This window comes from Heteronotia binoei, chromosome 9 (assembly GCF_032191835.1).
Source record: "Heteronotia binoei isolate CCM8104 ecotype False Entrance Well chromosome 9, APGP_CSIRO_Hbin_v1, whole genome shotgun sequence".
Classification (NCBI taxonomy): Eukaryota; Metazoa; Chordata; class Lepidosauria; order Squamata; family Gekkonidae; genus Heteronotia; species Heteronotia binoei.
The window spans coordinates 22,720,798-22,744,346 of NC_083231.1; the positions used below are offsets into that span (position 1 = coordinate 22,720,798).

Here is a 23,549-nt window from a genome sequence, read left to right on the forward strand (position 1 = left end):
CATACTTGAATCTCTTTGGATTTGTTGTGCAACCCTTCTTGGTCAATAATTAGTAGAAGTCACCACTCATCCCAATGAATCTTAATTTGTTCTAAACATTAAAATGTTGCCCAAGCATTGTGTCTTGGCAGTTCTGAATATAACCTGGCATGCGTTTAGACTACTTTTGGCAGAAAGGAACACATGTGAGATTGATCTGCCCTTTCGTTAACCAGTGCCAGAGAACTTCTCTGTGTACAAATGTTAGCTATTTTCCAAATTAGTACTTTTTAAAAAATTGTGTTTGGATATCAGTTGGAAGTTTAAAAAATTATCAGTCAGTTCCAAGGCCATGTTGCACGATTAGACAGTCAGTGTAGTTCATTGTTTTAGATTGTTTGGAGATGGGAGACCCAGGTTCCAATCCCCAATCTGTTATAGAAGCTTGCTGGATGTCACTGATTCTCACACAAATCTACCTAACAGGGTGGTTGTGAGGATAAAATGAAAAAAAAAGAAAATTATGTAGGCTGATCTGAGTCCCCACTGGAAAGAAAAATAGGGTATAAATGAAGTAAATAAATAAATTAGAAAGGCATTTCTGTTCATATGGTAGCGGGGGCATTTCTACCTACTCGCAGTTCTTTTAGTTCCTTCCTGTTGTTTTAGGCTGATCTACCTAATATGACAAGTATTGTGCCATCATGAGAAAGGCTTAAGTGTGGTTTCCTTGTATCTTTTCGAACAGAATATGAAACGACGCAGGCGTCGAGATATTTTACGTGTACAGCTAGTACGAATATTTGAACTGTTGGCTGATGCTGGTGTCATTAGTCACAGGTAGGCATGGCATATATTTCTGCCAAATGAGTTATCCACTACAAAATAAGGCCCCAAAGTTACTGCGGCAACAGCTTTTAGGAAAAAGGATAGCTGCCTCTTTGCGCCAGTATGAGTGCAAGTATAGGAAAAGGAGGTGGGAATGCCTGAGTTGTGTGGGACGTAGCCAAAATATGGAATATTACACCATAGGTATAGTTTTTAATCTGTTGCTGCCAAGCTTTTTTCAAACTGTTTGTTTTTTTGGTGGAATAACTATTGATTAGGCAATGTGTGATAAAAGGAAAAGTGAATACTACATGAATTTTGCTTAAAATGCTCTGAACAGCATTTGGGTTATTTAAACCCCACTTGTAAGAGGAAAAAGTCCTGAAGCACAGAAATGAGAATAAATACAAGATTCTGCCAGAAGTGCATTATCTTCCATCTTGCTCTCTGTCTGCTATCTTCTCCCGTACATTCTTGAGTTCAGATCCTGCTGGCATCCAAGCAAGACGGAGGTATTCTTCTGACAGTTCCAGTTATTGTTTCTGAAGGTGGGGAGGGTTAAGAGGACTAGCTCATTGTTTTGAATATTTTGAAAACTTTGCAGTTGCTTATTGTGATGACTAGTTTGTAATATGTTTCTGAGCAAATTACTTGAGTCAAAAAGCATGAGCCATTATAACCCAGTGCAGCCAGAGGTACTTTTTATAGGACACGGGATGCTTGTCTTGCAAGTGGGTCATTTGAACACAGTTGCAGAGCTGTTAAGTGCTGCACCGCTGTGGCTAAATATAAGATCTAGCGCTTAGTAGCTCAGAGAGTTCCTGCCCAGTGCTGTCTGGTTCTACAAGTATGTTTTGGGAATCGTGTCGTAGAAACCTGTGCTTTAACAGTGTTTTCTTCTGTATGTTTCTGTATAGTGCAAGTGGTGGCCTTGATAATGAAACACATTCCCTTAACAACACTTTGTTGGAGTATGTGGATCTAACCAGGCAACTCCTAGAAGCAGAAAACGAAAAGGACTCTGACACACTGAAAGATATCCGATGCCATTTTAGTGCCTTAGTGGCGAATATCATTCAGAATGTTCCAGGTATTCACAATAAACATCACATTAATTACATTTTTAAATGTTGAACCCAAGAAATTGTGGCTCCTTAAAAGCAAACATGCTTTTATGTATACTTGTGATTCATTATATTTAAAATGAAAATAATGTGTTTTTGCAAGAGATCACTGCTTCTGTTTTAAACCCATAGTGTCTTTATCTATGTATTCATTGTATGAGTTTCATTCTACCTTTCCATGGGTTCAAGGCAGTGAAAAGGGAATAAAGCATGCCCTCAAATTCTAAAAACACCATTAAAATCTTTCTGATACTTTAGAAGTCAGCACAATATATAAAACTTACTCCAGCAACTCACAGTTTATATTTAAGGTTAGGAAAGGAATGTTATTTAAAGGAATCCTGGTCACAACTATATTACAGTCTATAGTACCTGCTGTCATTTCATTATGCAAAAATATATTCCATAACAGCTACAGAAAATACCCATCAACACTTGTTACCACAGTTCATTGTGATTTGGAGGGACCAGTTGGTTCTGGTCAACTTTGGAAATTTCATCTGTGATCTGTGGTATTTAGTTTCTTCTTGAACTTTTGTTCTCTAGTAAAGGCTGTGTGCAAAACCGCAGGCAGTTTCCATCTTGGATGTGGAAAGATACTTCAATGTCTCTTGCAGAAGGAAGGCTGTGTAACTGAGAATGAAGTATTAATGATAACCCTGCTAAAGAGATTCCATTTGAAGTTTGCTTACTTTTGGAAAGACTTAAACTCTGGTACTGTTGGCATGTTTATCTTACTAAAAGATATCTTTTAAAATCCTGTTTCTTTCTTAGTGCACCAGAGAAGAAGTGTCTTCCCACAGCAGAGCCTCCGTCACAGTCTCTTCATGTTGTTCAGTCACTGGGCGGGACCGTTCAGCATCATGTTTACTCCCCTTGATAGATACAGTGATAGGAACATGCAAATAAACAGACACCAGTACTGTGCATTAAAGGTAACAGTCATCTTAAGACATGCTTCTAAGGATAGCAGCCTGTTCTGCGTGATGAGAGAGCTACTATAGAAAATGAATAAGCTGTGATGAGTATCAGGTGGGCAACCTGAAATTGGGGGCACAAGCTGAAGGTGACAGCTGGAGGGCTGTAACTGATGCATAGGCATGTATGAGGAGAGATGGTCCTGGTTCATAAAAGGCTTAAAAGGTCATAACCAGATTGAAATTGAAAACAAACTGCCAGCCAATGCAGCTGTTTTAAAGTTGGCAAAGTGTGTTCTCATTGTCTAGTCTCCAACAATAATCAGAGTTTTGCATTCTACACCAATTGCAATTTTCTGGTTACCCTACATAGAACATGTTGCAGTAATTCAGCCATGAAATTACAAAGATGTGTATTAATGTAGCCAGGTTGGCTAAGTCTAAGATAGGGGAGAGTTACCAAACGATATGCAGCTGATAGAAAGCACTCTTAACTACCACACCACAACTTTTTTTCCAACAGCAAGGGTTGATCTGTGAGTTCTCCCAAGTTTTTAACTTGCTCTCCAAACGCCAGTTCTGTTTCATCCAAAATAAGTGGATCTGTTACCCCTAAAGCATCAGCCTTTTGGACCAGGATAATTTCTGTCTTCTCTGGATTCAGCATATTCTGCCTTAGTTACTTGCCCATGGCCTCAGATCATTGGTTGAGAATAGACCTGTGCGTCTGGAGCCCTAGGTAATTTTGATGAGATCCAGCCCCAAATCTCTGACCAATCTTATATTGACATTGGAGGGTATCAGTGACTAGATGGACTCCTGTGCACTCTACAACACGCATCAAATCCAAAATCACTGTCGTTACTCTTCCAATGAAAACTCTGTGTGTCTAAGACAGAAAATACTGAAACCACCAAAGGGCACCTACTGCAATACCATTAACAGTTTTAACAGGGATTAATATATCTTGCCTAGCTTTAGATGAAGAACATCCACCAGTGTAGTCAGAGTGGGTTTTTTGGAAGCATCCCCTTGGTATCATCCTGTACATTCCCCTACTTTGCTGCATTCTTTTCAAATCCTGCTTTGCTATGACCTTTCATGAAAGATCACAGTCAAAGTAGGTTTGTGTAGAGGAAGGTGCACTGTTTTTAATCTCCCACCATTTTATCATCATCACCCCCGCGCATCTCTGGAGAGTGTTTTCCATTCTTTAAAAAATTGGTACTTGCTATATTGCTGAAGCACTGCAGCAGCTACCAGTCTTTTCTTCTGATGGAATGGAGAATGGTAGGCATGAGGGGAATGAGGGAAGATGGCATAGAGAATACTGCCACATGGACACTTCTTTGACATTTGTAGCAGCAATAACTGAATGCTGGGAAAGCTTTACTATGTGGAAGCATCGTACGTTTGCTTGTAAATTTTTGGGATTAATTTATAAAGCCTTATATCTAACAGATGCTTATGAAGTAAAATTGTAACAATCTAACCTGTTTCTGAATTTTTTTTTTTTTAATTTCAAAGGCTATGTCTGCTGTACTATGTTGTGGTCCTGTTGCAGATAATGTAGGTCTCTCATCAGACGGCTATTTGTACAAGTGGTTGGACAATATTTTGGATTCACAGGATAAAAAGGTAATTCATACAAACCAATGACATTTAAAATGTACATTTTGCCTTCAAATAATCCCAGGATAATTGAGATTCAGGAAACAGAAGTATAGCTTGTATTATCCTTATACCCTTCTTAGATTAATTTATTAAATTTCTAACATGATCATAGGCCGCCATCCTAAAGCTGCAAATTTAGAGCTGGGCATGTATCAGTAGATTCTTCTAAAGAACAAGTGGCTTTATGACTATAAATATATCACCTAAAATGTGGCTTACTCTAAAAAAGAAATTGAAGAGCTTTGAAAGCCTAGAATTCTATACTAGTGTAGCTTTGTTATGAGTCTGCCTTTTTAATACAGCTTTATTATTGGGTTAGTGAGCCCTGTGGCGCAGAGTGGTAAGCTGCAGTACTGCAGTCCAAGCTCTGCTCACAACCTGAGTTTGATCCCAGTGGAAGCTGGGATCAGGTAGCCAGCTCAAGGTTGACTCAGCCTTCTGTCCTTCCACGGTTGGTAAAATTGAGTATCCAGCTTGCTAGGAGTACAGCGTAGATGACTGGGGAAGGGAATGGCAAACCACCCCATAAAAGTCTGCCAAGAAAACATCGGGATGTGATGTCACCCCTTGAGTCGACTGGCTGCTTTACCTTTTTTTTTAATCATTGGGTTATGCAGTTATATAAGCCAGTTGAGAGCCAGTTTGGTGTAGTGGTTAAGTGCACAGACTCTTATCTGGGAGAACCGGGTTTGATTCCCCACTCCTCCACTTGCAGCTGCTGGAATGGCTTTGGGTCAGCTGTAGTTTTCACAGGAGTTGTCCTTGAAAGGGCAGCTGCTGTAAAAAGCTGTCTAAGCCCCACCTACCTCACAGGGTGTCTGTTGTGTGTGTGTGTGTGGGGGGGGGGGGTTAGAGTAGATTATGACCGCTCTGAGACTCTGAGATTCAGAATATAGGGCAGGATATAAATCCAGTATCTTCTTTTTCTTCTAATTGAATATAAAGCTTGTAAATTTTTGCAACAATTTGATTTCAAAACAACCGTAAGCCATTTGTGTGCTGAGCTTGGTATTTTGTGTTTGTTTAGGTTCACCAGCTAGGCTGTGAGGCAGTCATGCTACTGTTGGAGCTCAACCCTGACCAGAGTAACCTCATGTATTGGGCTGTTGATCGTTGTTATACAGGCTCGAAGCGGGTAGCCGCCGGATGTTTTAAAGCCATAGCCAGTGTGTTCCAAAACAGGTGCTACAGAAAGAAGAACCTCTGTGATTTATTTATTTTATGTATGAATGTGTGCACTCATGTAATTTAATTTGTTTCCTTTTTTCTTTTCCCCTTCACAGGGATTACCAGTGTGATACAGTTACTCTCCTCAATCTTATATTATTTAAAGCAGCAGATTCTTCTAGGGCTATCTATGAAGTTGCTATGCAACTCTTACAGGTTTGTGTGCGAGTTTTAATTATAAAAGTTTCAAAATATATATTCTTTTTTTTTTTAACAAAATGTAAAAATATTGGTCAGGAAATTATTACAGCGGTAAGAACATTAAGCGTATTTTATGATGCCTCTATTCGTTTAAATGAAATTGTCACGACTCAGTGGTTGTGTCAATATTGGAATATAGATCTCTTTTTCCTACCCTTGTTCATTGCAGTAGGGAAGTCACCAGCTTTGCCAGTATCCTCACTTGCCAGCAGATGGCATAAACTCATTAGTGTTGCCAGGCTGCAACTGACCTTTTTTTTTTTGAAGCTCAGATTTCATAACATTTTTAATCCTTCCCATGACTGTCCTACATCTGGACCCTTGAAGCCACAGTACACGAGAAGCAAGAAGTCGTGTAATGCAATATTTATTTTTTATTTAATTACATTTATGAATCACCGAATCCCTACTATTGTAGGACTCTAGGCAGTTCACAGCATTAAAAAGCATTAAAACCAAGGACTACCTACTAGGCAAGAATTTATTGGAAAAATATTGGAGGCAGCTGAGATGGACTATTTATCCTCATTACTTGGTGGCAAATCCAGAGAAGGAGCAAGAAAACATTGGGAGCCAGTATATGCTTGGTTGGACACCACAGACTTGAGTTTTTGAATAAAATTAGCTGATGTGAATTCTAATGGTGTATTATGGTATATATTGAGAATATGATCCAATTTAGATAAGTATAGACATGAACTTACAATAGTCATACAGTACTGGTTATGTTAACTCTGTTCTGAGTTTATTGAAATACTCTGTGGGCTTGTTATGTGTAGTGATATAGCAACATGCAGAATGTACTGTTTTTATTTCTTTATTTTCTTTCCTATATGTATCTTTCATTTTTATCCTATTTCTAATTCCCCTCTCTTTTCTTTTCATGGAAAATCAGTAAAAACTTTAAAAAACAGTATATCTCAAAAAATAGTTAAAGCCATAAAACAGTACATATTACTGCAATTAAATTAAGAGATCAGGTGGCGGACTTTGTGTTGTCTTCCCATTTCCACCCTGAGGACACCATGTGGGTGTGGGGGAGAGGAGTTACGTCTATGGAGATGGGCATGGTGAAGGGAGCCAGCCAGAATGTAGACCATCACTGCCATCAACCAAAAGCCTGGAGGAACATCTCTGTCTTACAGGCCTTGTAGAATTGCATAACGTCCCGCAGGGCTTGGCAGAGAGTTCCGCCAGGTTGGAGCCAGGACTGAAAAAGGCCTGGCCCTGGTCGAGGACAGCTGGATGTCTCTAGAGACGGGGATCACCAGTAGATTGCTGTCTGAAGAGCATGACTCTCTCCCAGGGATATACCGGAGGAGGTGGTCCTGCAGGCACATTGGTCCCAGACTGCTCAAGGCCTTGAAGGTCAATACCAGAACCTTGAACTAAAAACCTGCTCAGTGGTCACTTATTAATTTTTGTTGCTCAGTCGCACAGTCGAGTCCAATTCTTTGCGACCCCACGGACCAAGTCACTCCAGGCCTTCTTGTCCTCCACCATCTTCCAAAGTCTGCTCAAATTCGTGTTAGTTACATCAGTAATGCTGTCCAGCCATCTCATCTTTCGCCGTCCCCTTCTTCTTTTGCCTTCTGTTTTTCCCAGCATCAGGTGCTCCCTTCTCATTTGGTGGCCAAAATATTTGAGCTTCAGCTTCAGCATCTGACCTTCCAGGGAACAGTCTGATTAATAGCATTGTTTTAATTCAGGGTTGTCATGTTGGCAGTCTGCAAATGACCATTGCATGGATTTCTTTTTTAAAAAGTATTCTGTGGTTTACAGTCTGCTCTATTGCTCATGGTAGCTTTACACATCTGAATTCTGTTTTTCTAGATTCTAGAACCGAAGATGTTTCGCTATGCTCATAAACTAGAAGTTCAGAGAACTGATGGGATATTGAGCCAGCCTTCACCTTTGCCACATCTGTATTCTGTTTCCTATTACCAACTCTCTGAGGAATTAGCAAGGACATACCCAGAATTAACGCTTGCAATATTTTCAGGTATCTTTTGATTATGTCAAATTTTTGAAAGGAAAAAAAATCAAGCCATTTTATGGGCACTTCATTGTGTTGTTAAGCTTTATTTGACTTTCTTCCTGTTAACAATAGCCTGCACCAATGTCTGGTAACGCAGTAAATCCCTAATGATGCAAGAAAGCAACAAATGGTTGAATCCAGTGTTTCAGTGAGTGGAACAAGTTAATGGAAGCTATTTTATTGTCTTCCCCTTCTTCCTATGGCCCTCTGCTCCCCACAAAGTATTTTTCTGAGGGCTAGGTGACTCTTCAGATGTGGGGAGGGGCTCTGGGGACCCTTCCAGAATAAAACCAAAACAGCCGTTACAATTAACAAAAATCAACCATCACCAAGAGCAAAGCTAACTGTTAAAAAGCTCAGGCAAATACAAACTAGAGCTTAATGAAGAAGGTACCAAAGTGAATGTTTCTTTAAAGGGTGATTTGCTATAACCAGCTGCTATATAGCCTGTTCTCCATTAGCTACTCTGCTTAAATTCTGAGGGCAGGAGCATGCACAGAAAAGGGTCTTTGGGGTTTTAAATATCGGGAAGATTCCTATGGGGCATTCTCTCCAATGAAGGGTTAATGCAGGGGTTCTCTAATCAGCTGACTACCTTTCTGTATATGAACTTGAGATACAGCTCTGGCTATTGCAGCAGTGGTTTTGTGCCATCCTCTCGTGTTCTAGGGCATGAACGGTTCACTACCTTTTTCCTTTGTGGTCGGTGCTTCCCCAGCCCCCAACACACACATCCTATCTGAGTATGTGAAAGAGACCTCAACCTTGGTGGCTTTCAGAAAAAGCAATAAGGCCAAGCTTTTTAAAAGGGTGCTTGGGGATTTGTAGATGGGCTACTGCTTGGAACTCTTCTTATGAATGCTGCGTGCTGATTTTAACTTGGTATTGTCTGCCTTGGGTGCCTGATTGCTGGGCAAAGGTTAGCCATATCAGTGTATTTGTATAGTCCAGGAGTGGCCAACGGTAGCTCTCCAGATGTTTTTTGCCTACAACTCCCATCAGCCCCAGCCAGCATGGCCAAAGGCTGGGACTGATGGGAGTTGTAGGCAAAAAAACATCTGGAGAGCTACGGTTGGCCACCCCTGGTATAGTCAGTTTCCCTGGAAGACTCATGTTGGTTCTCAGAAGCAAATAAAACTAGTAGCAATTAGGCGAACTGACAGGATGTTTGATATCAAGTTAAACTTTATAGCATTGAAAACACTGAGTTCTTTGGTAGTGTTTTGGACCCATTAAACATTGTTGCCAAAATTATTTACATTTACACCAGGAAAAGTCTTGAAAATGTATACGCCTACAGTTTACAGAGGAATTATAATGATCTAATGCTGTAGATTATCTTACATAAAAATTTCATATTATATATTTTGAAAAAAAAAATTCTTTCATTTCACTCATTCTAAAAGGGGGGGGGGGAAATCACAGGAGTTTGCTTTTTTCAGTGTTCCCAATTTTTCTTTGGAAAAATTGAGGGAATTTCCCCCCTGAATTCTTCTGTTTCTTTCTTTTCCTGGGCTTTCTCATCTCTAAGTAGATGAGAGCCAGTTTGATATAGTGGTTAAGTGCACAAATTCCACACTCCGCCTTAGTTCTTGAAAGAGCTCTCTCAGCTCCACCTACCTCACAGGAAGGGAAAGGAGATTGTAAGCCACTCTGAGCAAAAAGTGGAGTATAAATCCAATCTCTCCTTCTCTCTTCTTCTTGAGAGCCAGTTTGGTGTAGTGGTTAAGTGTGCAGACTCTTACCTGGGAGAACTGGGTTTGATTCCCCACTCCTCCACTTGCACCTGCTGGAATGGCCTTGGGTCAGAGGTTGTCCTTGAAAGGGCAGCTGTTGTGAGTGTCCTCTCAACCCCACCCACCTCACAGGGTGTCTGTTGTGGAGGAGGAAGATAAAGGAGATTGTGAGCCACTCTGAGTGGAGGGCAGGATATAAATTCAATATCATTATCATCTTCTTCTTCCTCTTCCACAATTAAAATGGTTTAATTTTCTATCTTGCTAAAGTTACTTGCAATCCTCTGATTGGTACACAGATGCTTTGGAAGCCTGCACATTCTGAACATCTGCTCTCATCTGAAGTCTTAATTTCAGCTGATATACTATACTGCTTGGAGCTAAGTCAGATCTTTTGATTTGATTTTCCTAGTTTTTCCAAAGATGATATCAAGCATAAATGTGTATTTTGTGGCATCTTGTTGAAATTAAATAGTTTCCTTGTTTCCTGGTTTTTTCCATGTTTCCTGGTTTTTTTCCATGTTCAGTTTCTGGGGGAGGCAGAACGGATGCTCTTCATTAGGAATACAAAGGTGTTATTGGCGTTGGTACCTGAATGAAAGCAGCAGCTGTTCAGTACAGTAGTTATTAGTGTAGAACATAAGTGCCTGAAACAACATAAACCAATAAAAATCCTTTTCTAAAAACACATGGATTTGCATTTATTGATACAGAAGTCAGCCAGAGAATTCAGACAGCACACCCTTCTGGAAGGCAGGTGATGCTACACTATTTGCTGCCATGGATGAATAATATTGAATTGGTAGATTTGAAACCTTTACCCACAATTCGTCGGCAAGATGAAGATGAAGAGGATCCCTTGAAAGACAGAGAGCTGATGGTGAACAGCAGGCGCTGGCTAAGAGGAGAAGGTTGGGGATCACCACAGGCCACTGCTTTGGTTTTAAACAACCTGATGTATATGACGGCAAAGGTAAATATGCCAAATGTTGCCTTCAGGTCTGCAGTGGATTATTTATTTTGGTGTTTGTCATTTTCAGGGAAGACACCAGACTTTATTGACTGTGATATTTTTTTTACTTTTGTAAAACTTGGGGGCTAAAATAGATATTCATCTGTTCAGTTCATCTTGAGAATTCCGAATAATATGCTGTAACGCTACTCACTTGCATGGAAAGGTGCCCATTGGTTCTAGCTGGGGGGGCGGGGTTCCTTTCCCTTTCCCAGCTAGTACAGAGGGGTTATTTATAAACTATTTTACCGGAGGGAAGGGGAAGAACGTGAAAAGAGGCTGCAAAGGCATACATTTAAACCATCAATCTGTGACAAGCGTAGAAGGAGGCTCCTACAAAGTTTATCATGGAAGTTAAATTGCTAAATAAAGCTGATATTGAAATGTTTCACAGTAAATTATTGCCTTCAGTGCTATACTAAATCATGACACTTGACAGGATGGAATGACTTTACATTGTTTCCTAGTACGGTGATGAAGTGGCCTGGTCGGAGATCGAGAATGTTTGGATTACTTTAGCAGATAGTTGGCCAAAGAATCTGAAAATAATTCTGCACTTTTTGATCAGCATTTGTGGAGTGAATAGTGAACCCAGCCTCTTGCCTTATGTGAGTATTCAGCTCTAAATTCCTGCATTGCTCCTCTGTTCCACTTGAGAATAACTTTCAGTCAAACTCTTTCTTTGGCTATGGTTTTTGTAAGCAACCTGAAGACTGGTGTGACATCCTGGATGATTCAGTTGCAATTATATGATCTTAAAGTTGTTGAGGGGGCAGAAATAACATCCAAATAGAGTTTTTAATTAAAAACAACAACCACTTAAGCCTAAACAATTTTATCTACTGTTTTGTTTGTTCAACAGGTGAAAAAGGTGATTGTTTACTTAGGTAGAGATAAAACCATGCAGCTTTTGGAAGAGCTGGTGAGTGAGCTGCAGCTAACTGATCCAGTCAGTTCTGGAGTCTCTCATATGGATAACCCACCATATTACCGTATAACTTCCAGTTACAAAATTCCTTCTGTCACCTCAGGTGAGAGTCGATGTAATCAGTCTGTGGACATATTTTAATCTAAGCTTTATTGTTGGCTAAAATTCTAACACAACCTGAGTTTATTACAAAGCTGTCTTTTTAAGGCTTTTAAAAGTTTGAATGGTTTTAATTTAAATTACAGAAGTGAGAATTTCATTCTGACTCAAAATTTATAACCTTCCATATAGATTAGGAATAGTAACCTTCGTTAAGGTGTGTTCTGAACCAAATGAAATTGTTATCAGTTCTAGCTTTAGACTGCAATATGAGCAGTTACCAAAGGAGAGAATGAGAGGTGGCTTTAGGGAGGAGTTGGGTAAAAAAACCCCAAGAATTAGGAAAAGAGCAATTAAATTTTTTTGTTGTCCACCCAAACATTGTTTTAACAACGTTAATTAGTGAAAGTGCTTATTAGAGGCCACTTCAGAACATGAAGCTGTCTAAACATGCTCAGACCTGGTGGATTTTTTTTGTTGTTTAAATGGCTGGCCCTTCCCCCCCCCCCCTCCAATGCCAAATATCTTTTCTGAAATTTTCTTCATGTTTAGTTCAGTTTATTTGATTTATATCCCACCCTCCCCGCCAAAGCAGGCTCAGGGCGGCTCACAAACATAATAGAATGACAATAAAAACAGTTAAATTAAACATTAAAATAAACAATTTAAAGCAGTTTAAACAATTTGGTGCTAATTGTTTAAAGGTTTTAAGTTTAAAGGTTTGCAATGTGACATAGATTTGTGTTTCTTAGAGAACCTTAGGGTTTGTAAAACTAGCCACTGCAAAGGAACTTCAAGAACAAAATGGAGAGGGAAATTGCTGAATTAAAAGTTATTATGAAACTCTGAACAAACACCTCCCTGGGACTGAGCAGGGATATTGGTTTCTTATCTCATTACTTATGCTAAACTCATTCTTACCAAGTAGAGCTATACATCCACAGTATTCCAATATATTTCTCATTTAGAATAATGTTTTTTTTTTGTACTGACAAACTTAAATAAGGGATGTTGATTGTTTATCTCATTACATGTGCTAAACCCATCTTCCACTATATTCTAGTGTATTCTCTTTTTGAACTGGCAAACTGGAGTGATGTTTATAATGTATGCTACATGCTAAAAAAGTAAATTAGGTGGACAGGAACACCTCTGGAAAAAACATGTTCTCAATTTAACCCAGACTTGAGAAGCAGTAGAGCAATTAACAGACTCTGCATTTATTGCCTTGCGATATTCTCACCATCATTCTTTAATTCTGACATGTTTACCACCTTTGTTATTTTCCCTTGCAAATTCTATCCAGACCAAACATTATTCTTTCATTTTAATTTCACTATTTTGCCATTGGGTCCTAACTTTGTACTACTTTGCATGCTTAAACACTGCCCACCATCTATAAGCAGCACTGTTCACTGTACCCCATTTCATTGTCTGATGAAGTGTGTATACACACAAAAGCTTACATTCTGAATAAAGCTTTGTGGGTCTTAAAGGTGCAACTGGACTTCAACTTTGTTCAGTTGCTTCAGACCAACACGGCTGCCCACCTGGATTTACCTGTTTGGATTATGGTTTTTCTTCTTAATTTTCATATAAATCCCTTCCGTAGCATTTTTTTGCCCAATGCTTGATGGTCAAGTAGTGTTGATGTGCAAACTGAAATGAAATAATGTATCTTTCAGGAATTTGTGTACAGAGCACATGCTGTTCCTAAATATTCTGTACTGTTTTAAATTTGCAGGTACTACTTCCAGTAGCAATACAATGGTGGCACCCACAGATGGCAATCCTGACAATAAGCATATGAAAGATAGTATTGAAGAGAGGTAAGTCATGTTTCAAAGAACAGCAATACTAAGATTTGGAATACTAACTCCTGGTTTTTGCTACATCTATGTACCTTCAGCGTGAACCAAGGCAGCTGATCTGTCAGGGGTTTTTTTTGTTTTTTTTTAGGAAAAAAGTTGATTTATTTGTCAAATAATTGGGCTATAAAGCCAGCTCTAGAAGAACACACTTCCTTTAAATAACAATAGGGTTAAAATATAACAGTCTCACACACATTCCTCTTTACCTCTTTCTGCAATTCACTCGCATCCATCATTTTAAAAAATCGCATGACACTTTGTTTAACTATATAGAGATTTTTTTTCCCCGCACCCAAATGCTACACACACACCAGCAAAGCACAGACCTTCCCAAAAAAGGGTGGGTAGAAAACAGGACTCAGTGCAAGCCGCTTAGAAATTCCCTGCTGCTCAGAGGACTGTAAACTGGTCCTTTCTGTTTCTAAGCAGAAAAAGACAGGACAGAGCCTCGAGGCAGGATGTGGCCTTTCCTTCCCAATGTATCAAACCTGCCTGCCTGGAGAGCTTAAAATGAAGGCCCATTTACAAAAGGCACTGCATACACCAACCTCAGAAGCCAGAACAGGACTGATGAAAAGATGCTTCTAGGAGCATGCAGACTCTTCCCACTCCATTTCTGCAAAGCTTGTTTCAGTGTCTGTCAGTTTGGTGATATTGCGCAGATATTACTCCTCAGTGAAAGAGTTAACTCATCTATTATCTGCATGCCAATTTGCTGCTATTGACATGTCTTACCAAATGGGTTATTCCAATCTTAGCTGTATGTATTGCTCAGGTACCTATATGTAATATTTTAGGAAATCTGTTTCAGTGGATCTGAAGGAGTGTGCATGTACTCATGCTCAGTCAATTCTCACTTACACCCAGAACTGAACTTTATTGGTCTTGAATGCACCACTGGACTCAAGCTCACATCTCACATCTGTTTGTTAACTCTTGTATTTGTATGCTAATTTACTGCCAGATTTTGTGAAACACTTTAATCCAGTCTGAGCTATAATGAGCCCTTTCTGGCAATTAACCCCACCCTTCCTATATGTAATGATTGAAGAAATTTTGTTTCCTATATGTAATGACTGAAGAAATTCTATTTCTCCGTATCTGAGGAAGTGTGCTTGCACACAAAAGCTTATACCTTGGATAAAACTTCATTGGTCTTGAAGGTGCCACTGAACTCTCACTTGGATCCTGGCCATTAAAGTTGAATAGTATAGCTATACAGACAAAGGGCAGCAAAGCAAAGTATTAAACATTGGTTTAATGTTAATGTTTTTATTCCCTTAGCTATGTACATCTAGATATTTACAGCGGGTTGAACAGTAATCTGAACCGCCAACACCACAGATTAGAATCTCGCTATAGCAGCAGTTCTGGAGGATCATATGAAGAAGAGAAAAGTAATACATTATTTTATTTTACTTTGGTAGTATCTAATTAAAAGTCCTTATGTGAATAAGTGTTAGCCTGTGGAATTCAGTTGTTCAGTTAGGACAGTGGAGTTCAGACCAGTATATTTACTTGCTTCCTTCCATATTTTTCTTAAGAAGGTATGGCAGGTTGTCTGAGTTACTAAATGTGTAAGTACTGTGCGAAAATCTGTGCACATTACATTGTAGAGGTGATACTCATGCTAGAAAGTGGAAGCAAAGTCACACTGCTGGACCTCTAGGCAGTTGCTTCATTTCTCTGTCTAATGGCTTTAAGAGGGAGGCAAAGAGGAACATATTCCTATGAATATTCCAGCAAACATATGATACAAAAAACTGCTTGACCTCTGTTCTCAGGAGCTTAGCATGCATAACACTGGCTTTTTGGACCTGCTTATTTTATTTATTTATTTATTTTATTATTTATTGATTTCTGTCAATTTGTAGTCCGCCCTTTCCCATGGTGGGCTCAGGTGGATTCCAACATAGTAAACCATTAAAACTAACAATAAACAATCTAACAGATAAAAAGTAAAACAATCAAACAGTTAAAGCAGATTAAAAGATTAAAAAATAAAACAGTTAAGCCGCAGCTCAGAGTTAGTTCAAGGCAGCATGGATGGCAACTCATTCATGGAAGGTGTGGACATATCACTTAAGGCAGGGGTCTCCAACCCCCGGTCCGTGGACCAGTACCAGTCCCTGGCCTGTTAGCAAGTGGTCTGTGAGTTGTATAATTATTTTATTATATATTACAATGTAAGAAGAAGATGATGATGATATTGGATTTATATCCCGTCCTCCTCTCTGAATCTCAGAGTGGCTTACAGTCTCCTTTATCTTCCTCCCCTACAACAGACACCCTGTGAGGTGGGTGGGACTGAGAGAGCTCTGACAGAAGCTGCCCTTTCAAGGACAACTCTGCGAGAGCTATGACTGACCCAAGGCCATTCCAGCAGCTGCAAGTGAAGGAGTGGGGAATCAAACCTGGTTCTCCCAGATAAGCGTCTGCGCAGTAAACCACTACACCAAACTAGTAGAAATAAAGTGCACAATTGTATCATCCTAAAGCCATTGTCCCCCCCTCCCTCTGGCCCTCTGGAAAAATTGTCTTCCACAAAACCTGTCCCTGGTGCCAAAAAGATTGGGGACCGCTGACTTAAGGCATCTTTTTGGGAAGGGCGGGATACAAATCATAAATAAACATACTTGTCCCAGCCTAGGTGTCCAAAAGTATCAGCTGTATCAGCCCGATTTTAGGCAGTCAGTGCAGGGAGGCCAATTTAGATGGAATAATAGGACAAGGATGTCCGTCCGCCTCAGCCATAAGTTGCTTAAGTTAGCACTCTTGCAAAGGGGCACCACACATTTCAGCCCCTTCTTGATGCATCAGTATCCATATTTACACAGCTTAGATTGCACTACTTCATCCAGGAGAGTCTTCATGCTGGTGTCTTCCGGGAGCATGCGAGTCTGGCATGAAGACTTTCTCTGTAGTCAGACCAGCCCTCCCAGTAACTGGAGTATTGCAAGATAGATAGATAGATAGAAAAGTAAAGGTAGTCCTGTGCAAGCACCAGTCATTTCCAACTCGAAGAGGGGTGACATTGCTTTCACAAAGTTTTCACAGCAGACTTTTTACGGTGTGGTTTGCCATTGCCTTCCCCAGTCATCTACACTTCCCCCCTAGCAAGCTGGGTACTCATTTTACCAACCTTGGAAGGATGGAAGGCTGAGTAAACCTCGAGTCAGCTACCTGAGCCCAGCTTCCGCAGGGATCGAACTCAGGTCGTGAGCAGAGTTTAGGACTGCAGTACTGCAGCTTTACCACTCTGCGCCACAGGGCTCTTCTATAGATAGATATAGATAAATAAAATGAAAATGCAAAACAGTAATGAGTGATATGTGGAATATATATGGTACTGCATTGCATATTGGAAAGAATGGTATTTTAACACATTACCCTGAAATACTGTATTATTAAACGAATGCTTTGATAGGTGATTCAATGCCACTGTATTCGAACTGGCGACTGAAAGTGATGGAGCACAACGAAGGAGAGTCTTTACCTTTTCCACCTTCAGGGGGCTGTTGGTCACCGTTGGTGGATTATTTGCCTGAAACATCCTCACCGGGCATGTCTCTTCATAGGTAAGCAGTAGCGGTAAATAGGAAGTAGCACAATTTTGTATATGTTCAGTATAAATAAGAGAGATTGTACCATAGCATCTTCATCGTGGTCTCTATGCAGTCCCACACATGGGTCTTGCCTTCGGCCACGGATCCATACCTTGGAGACTCCCAATAGCTCACTAGGAGTGTCTTTCTTGGTGCAACTTCCATTTCGCTCTGGGGAGCAGGCAATGACTGCGCATGCCTGGAGCGACCGGAAGCCACACTTCCCACTCAGTATCTTTTTAACCGCCACCAGGACACCACCTACCTCGCTGCGTTCCTCTCCTTGGCTCATTTCTTGGCTTTGTTTTGTGTGGTATCGTATTTCTTCGTTTTCTCTGCGTGTGTCTTTCTTTTTTTTCATCTTCCTTCATCCCCCCCCCTCCAAAAAAGAGGCCCTATTACTGCGCTTTCTTTCCCTTCCTCCCCCCCCTTCCTTGTCCAGAGCATATGGAAGGGAAAACAACTTTTTAAAAGTGCCGGACATTCCCACTGCTTGTTTTGCCTGGGAGAAGCCCATAGAGTCGAATCCTGCCCTCACTGTGCCAACTTCAGGAAATAGGTGCGGAAAAACCGAGCAGCAAGACTACAGAGTTTCTCCTCGAGAAATCCCTCTGAGCAATGCCTGCATCGACTTCCCCACCGCCTCCCCCAGAAAGAGCGGGAGATTTGGTTCGTCGGCTGCTGTTCAGTCACTGAGGAAGCATAAGCCCGACAAGGGAGCTTCCCGCCATTCTGAGGCCGGACACAAGTCCTCTAAGAAGTCTCGACACCACTCCGAGTCTTTGGCTCTGGCTCCCAAAAAAGCGCAGGAATCGTCTGCCTCGACAGTCCAACTGACTCCGGCATCAAAACCACCAATAACCATCTCGACTCCATCCAAATCGGCTCTTACAACCTCCACAACCAAGTTGACGCCGACGACTGCTGTTTCGAAGATGACTCCCAACGGCAACTATCACCCTATCATCTCTGGCCTCGACCTCAACACAGCCCTCGAACCTCTCTCAAATGTCGACTTCAACTCTGTCAACACAGCTCTTCCTACCATCTTTGCTCCAAAGAGTGACGAGAAGAGCACAAAAGATTTGTGGATGTTCTCTCCCCTCATTGGTGGATCTGTATAATATGGGATGTAAAAGGAAGATACAAATGATCCTAAGGGACCCTTCACATCTGGGCCATTTGCTATTTGAGATCTTACCGTCAGGTAGACGATATAGAGTGTTGAAGGCTAGGACAAACAGATTTAAGGACAGTTTTTATCCAAGTGCTGTGGTTAGGTTAAATGCAGGGTTATGAATGACTATTTGTTTTAGATGTATTTAAATGGTTTATATGGTTTTAATGGTTTTATGAATGATTATCTGTTTTAGATGGATTTAAATGGTTTAAATGGTTTAAATGGTTTTAGATGTATTTAAATAGTTTATGAATATGTGTGTTTGATGTGTTGGTATGTTTGTGGAAGAGCACCTCATTTCGTTGCTCTCTTTTGTTGAGAACAATGACAATAAATTTATCTATCTATCTATCTATCTGAGCTCTCAGCTCCAAACGATGTCATCACTGACATGCCACAGGGTCCGTCCAATGCTCCACTGGATATCATCCCAATACCTTCCAGGTCACCTTCAGTTCACAGCACGATTCCTCTGGACAGTCTTGAATCCGAACCTCAGGTCCGACCTCGTAACCTGATTCATTCTGAGGCTTTTAAAGACATCAGAGTTTCTCCCCTGTAGAGAATCTTCTATGCAGGTCTCCTTGCAGCACTACAGACGTGAATATGAGGTGTCCCACTCTCCGTTTGATAGAAAACATTATCGAGACCACAGAGAGTACTACCACCACGGCCGACGGGGCGATTATTCCTCTACATCTCGATCACCACCTCCTTGACCCCGTAGGTCGTTACTCACGATCGCCCTCAGATGATGGATACAGACGACCCCAGTATCGTGACCTTTACAATTGGATCCGTGACTTCGATACGATGTACTATCGAACCTGAGACTTTGAACCCGTGCCACACCAAACCCGAGAATTCAAAACCGTAACTCCTCGAATCAGAGAGCATCAGCAGGATCTCTACCCACAGCGTCAACCCACAGTTCCTTCTACTACAGCCACGGCTTCCACCGCAGCCCCACTGCTTTCCAGATCCCCCCTTCAGGTTTCACCGGCTCCAACTTTTCTGACAGCAGAGACAGAGGCAAGCACCCTCAGAACCCAGATCACTCCAACTCTGATGAGGCATGCTTTTCATGTTCGGACTCGGAGCAGCCCGTCACCGGGCTCGCCGGGTTCAGACACCAACAAACCAAGCCGTCTCTCTCCTTCAGAACAAACAAGGCCTTCCTCAACCTAGTCACAACCATGGTGGAGACCCTTAATGTTACCCTGCCATCTGACTCCGAAAATATCGGATGTAGTTAATGATCTGGTCCAGTCAGACTTCCCAGCAGGGTCGCTCCTCCCCATGCTTCCAGTGCACCTAGAAGGTCTCCGAGAGGCTTGGGATAAGCCTGCCTCCGTGCCACCAACTTTGAAAAGCTTTGACTCCCTATACAGGGTCCATGCTCCAGACTCAAAATTCCTCGCGTCCCATCCAACACCCAGTTCTATAATTGTTCACTTGGCATCAAAGGCAAAACCTTCCAGACATCCTATCCTCTTTTGGCCAAGCTGTCCTCAAATCCATCTTCTGATGATACTGCCTCAGGTGAGTGCCTGCTGAAACTGAGTATGCAAATGTGCCAGCACCCACCGCCTTTTTTCTTCTTTTCAGCTTACTAATCACCCATGTGTGGGACTGCACAGAGACCACGATGAAGATAAACAGGTTGCTTACCTGTAACTGATGATCTTTGAATGGTTATCTGTGCAGTCACACACACACACACACACCCAGCCTTTCCCTCTGCTGGCTCTTCCTGGTCACATACTTTTTACTTTTGCTAGTAGCGGCTGGAAGAAACTGTGTGGGAGGTGCGGCTTCCAGTCGCTCCATTGTCTACTCCCCAGAGCAAAATGGAAGTCGCACCAAGAAAGTTGCTCCTAGTGAGCTATTGGAGACTCTGAGGTATGGATCCGTTGCCGAAGGCAAGACCCATGTGTGGGACTGCACAGATGACCACTCGAAGATCATCATTTACAGGTAAGCAACCTGTTTTTATCCGCCCTTCCCCCCCCCCCCAAAAAAAAAAGCAATTAGGAGATCAGCAAAATTAATCCTGAGCAGTGTATAGCATGTAATATTACAAATTATGATGGGTTTATGCATGGCCAGGGTAAAACATCCATGCTGGTTGGGTGGAATACAGCAATGTGGGTTTTCTGCAGAAATCAGAATTTTAAAAATTTTCTGGAAAATAATCTGATTCCCTAAATAGAGCATGATACGATTTAGCATGTTTCTTTTGACTTACATGTAGCAAACCGACTCGAAGTACCAAATGTTAATTTATTGTCTGCCCCGCATCTCTAGTGGTATATGATGGGCACTGGAGGCCACAGTGTGGTGCAGAATGGCCACTAGAGCAGAGAACACTAAATACCACCATCATGAGTCTAGTTAGGTCTGGGTGTAGCTTAAAGTGCTTTGGAAAAGCACAAAACAGCTGCTGCTGTATTTTTACTGTTTAACCAATCCCGGTTCTTTTGCTCGTAGATGTAATATAGCAGTGATCCTGCTGACCGATTTGATCATTGATCACAGTGTGAAAGTTGACTGGGGAAGCTACCTGCACCTCTTGCTTCATGCAGTTTTTATAGGTAACTATATTCTTATTGAAATGGGAATCGGTGTTGGTTATCACAGTTCTGTAGTCTTGCCATGCTTATGCGTTGTTGATTTGACAGTGTTAAAGTCATTCTAGATCTGGCAACCGGAACCCAAGTGCCAGGAATAACAGGCCTGGTCTTTAACAATCACAGTTTATGAAGAAACCTTTAAATAAAAATCAGTTGCAGGAAAGCCTGTAATAAAAAATTAGAGTATGTATGAGCCCCTGAGCAATTTAATGCATTGCAGTTCAGCACAGGGAAGAAAGTGTTTCCCTGCTTCTTTTGTTAAATGGGTTCGTTTTCTTTAAAAATTAATTCAACACAAAAAAGTATTATACATCTTTTCAGCTGACTGAATTACATGTCTAATTTGGTATTATTTTTTCCTTTGCAGGATTTGACCATCACCATCCTGAAGTGTATGAGCATTGCAAACGCCTACTATTGCATTTATTGATAGTGATGGGCTCTCATAGTAATGTCCAGTCTGTGGCTTCTGTCCTTCTCAGGAATAGGGAGTTTAATGAACCCCGGGTGCTTACGGTCAAACAAGCAGCACATTTGGATTACATCTTCACAGGTACATTATATATCCCTTTTTTTGAATTGAGCAAAAAGTGTAAACTTTTTTTTGGGGGGGGGTAATGCAGTACCCTTTCCCCAGTTACAGAGGCTGCATTCAGGCATATAAGCAACGGTTTGGTGCTCTGGGAGCGAGTCTTGGAATTTCTTAGGTTCAGGAATTGAAATCTTCTGAATTCCCACCAGACAAAATGAGACAATACAGTTTGTAAGAAAGGCAGAACAGCTGGGAACTGACACTGAATTGTGTTTCTCTCTGGGTCATACATGAAGTGATATTTTTTGTGAATGAACACCTAATGTGTGAATGAACACCTAATGTGAAGTGTCTCCCTCTGCCCCCAACAACAACAACAAAAAGTCAAAAAGTTGCAGCCAGAATTTGAAATCTTGAAACATTTACTGCAGTAAAAATAGGTAGCAACTGGTATACATTTGATCTTCTAGAAAACTGCTAAGCTGTTCAAGTTTATAACTTTAAAAGTTAAGGCCAGAATCCAACAAGCTATTTAGACCAGACCTGTGTTGTACAACACACTTGGCTTTTTTATTCTCCCCCCCCCTCCTTTTTGAACAGCAGGCTATTACGTTATATGGCAAATATTGTTGAAACACCCCTAATTTTTAAAAACAGTTTGCCATGTGGTAGTGGGGGACTGATATGTGAAAAATAAGAGTCCAAAATTCCATTCCGTGCATATGTTGTTAGAAAATTTTGATTCTAATACATTGAGCAACTTCCTGTAGATAATTGCTATCTTTTCTATCTTTTCATTAAGTGTAATTTTTCCCACCAAATGATGGCAGGGTTTACTTACTGCTTATGTGGGTGTACAATGAATATAAGGAACCACTTGTTATACTGAAAGCATTAATGGACAAGTGTTTTTGCCAGTTTACAATCTAAGCCCTCTGCAGACTTTACATGAATTTCTCCATTCATGCAAGCTTGGAGCCCACCACCTGTGGACTTTGCAGTCATGTATAAACTGGACATGTGGATTGTCCATGCTTGTTCAGCTTCCATTCCAATGAATCAGAATCCTGATGGGAAGTTGGGGTTTTCCCCCAAGCCCTCCTAAATCTTGGCATAGACTAAGCAAAATCACTCATTAAGCAAAGAGTGCTAGATATAGAAAGACAAACAGATCTTCCCAGTTCCCCAGGCTATTTCTCTTCAGCAAACAGTAGATATATAGTCGCCCCCTCCGCTTGTTTGTGAATCTCACAACACTAGAAGGGACTTTACTTTAGCTAGGAGTATGTCCCTGCCATCTGCAGTTGCAGAGGGGAGGTATAAAGGGACTCCTTATGCACTTAGGCTCTGTTCCTGTTCCCAACCTGAAATAGATTCTCTGGAGCATATGTTCTTTAATTGTCCTTTTCATACGGCAAGTTGAAGGGAAATTATCAGCCCGCTGTAGGAAAGGTTCCCTGGCAGATCCAATAAACTCAAATTAGATTATCTTTTGTCAGATAGGAACCACCAGGCAACAAGACAGGTGGCTAGGTTCTGTTCCCAGGTTTATAAAGAATGCAAAAAGCAAGACAAATAGGCCAAACTGTAAAACTTTTTAAAAATTTGAAAGTGACTTTTTAAAAGGGTTAAATAATAATCTTTTATATTCTTTTTTACTGATATAACCCTCAAGTCATCAGATCTTTATATGTAGACTCTTTGTGAGACTTTTTATAAGGTACTTTTAAGGTTGTTCTAAATGACTGACATGTTCTGGTCAATGACTGTAATAATAAACTGACTGACTGAATCCTGATGCTTCCATGCTTCATGTTCATGTGAATGGAAATTGTATGCACATGGGAAATCAATGTGTTGCTCAGTTCACAAAAGACAGTGACTGCTTGTATGTTGGGGATCTGTGTGTTCCTGATATGCATGGCTGGTGCGCTCCCAGTTCAGGCACACAGAATGGAACATCCA

The 23,549-nt window shown here is 40.9% G+C and overlaps 1 protein-coding gene across 8 annotated transcripts in view; it reads left to right on the top strand.

The window, feature by feature from the left end:
- FRYL (FRY like transcription coactivator) overlaps window positions 1–23,549 on the top strand; it is a 133,577-nt gene that overhangs the window by 69,474 nt on the left and 40,554 nt on the right. For all 8 annotated transcript variants that reach the window (XM_060246283.1, XM_060246285.1, XM_060246284.1 and 5 more), the window contains 15 exons: window positions 728–819; window positions 1,725–1,897; window positions 2,706–2,866; window positions 4,376–4,486; window positions 5,550–5,704; window positions 5,806–5,905; window positions 7,784–7,952; window positions 10,438–10,697; window positions 11,204–11,344; window positions 11,599–11,767; window positions 13,508–13,592; window positions 14,919–15,031; window positions 17,062–17,212; window positions 20,910–21,013; window positions 21,420–21,605. In XM_060246283.1, coding sequence (XP_060102266.1) covers window positions 728–819; window positions 1,725–1,897; window positions 2,706–2,866; window positions 4,376–4,486; window positions 5,550–5,704; window positions 5,806–5,905; window positions 7,784–7,952; window positions 10,438–10,697; window positions 11,204–11,344; window positions 11,599–11,767; window positions 13,508–13,592; window positions 14,919–15,031; window positions 17,062–17,212; window positions 20,910–21,013; window positions 21,420–21,605 — 2,170 coding nt within the window. The remainder of the gene's footprint in view (window positions 1–727; window positions 820–1,724; window positions 1,898–2,705; window positions 2,867–4,375; window positions 4,487–5,549; window positions 5,705–5,805; window positions 5,906–7,783; window positions 7,953–10,437; window positions 10,698–11,203; window positions 11,345–11,598; window positions 11,768–13,507; window positions 13,593–14,918; window positions 15,032–17,061; window positions 17,213–20,909; window positions 21,014–21,419; window positions 21,606–23,549) is intronic.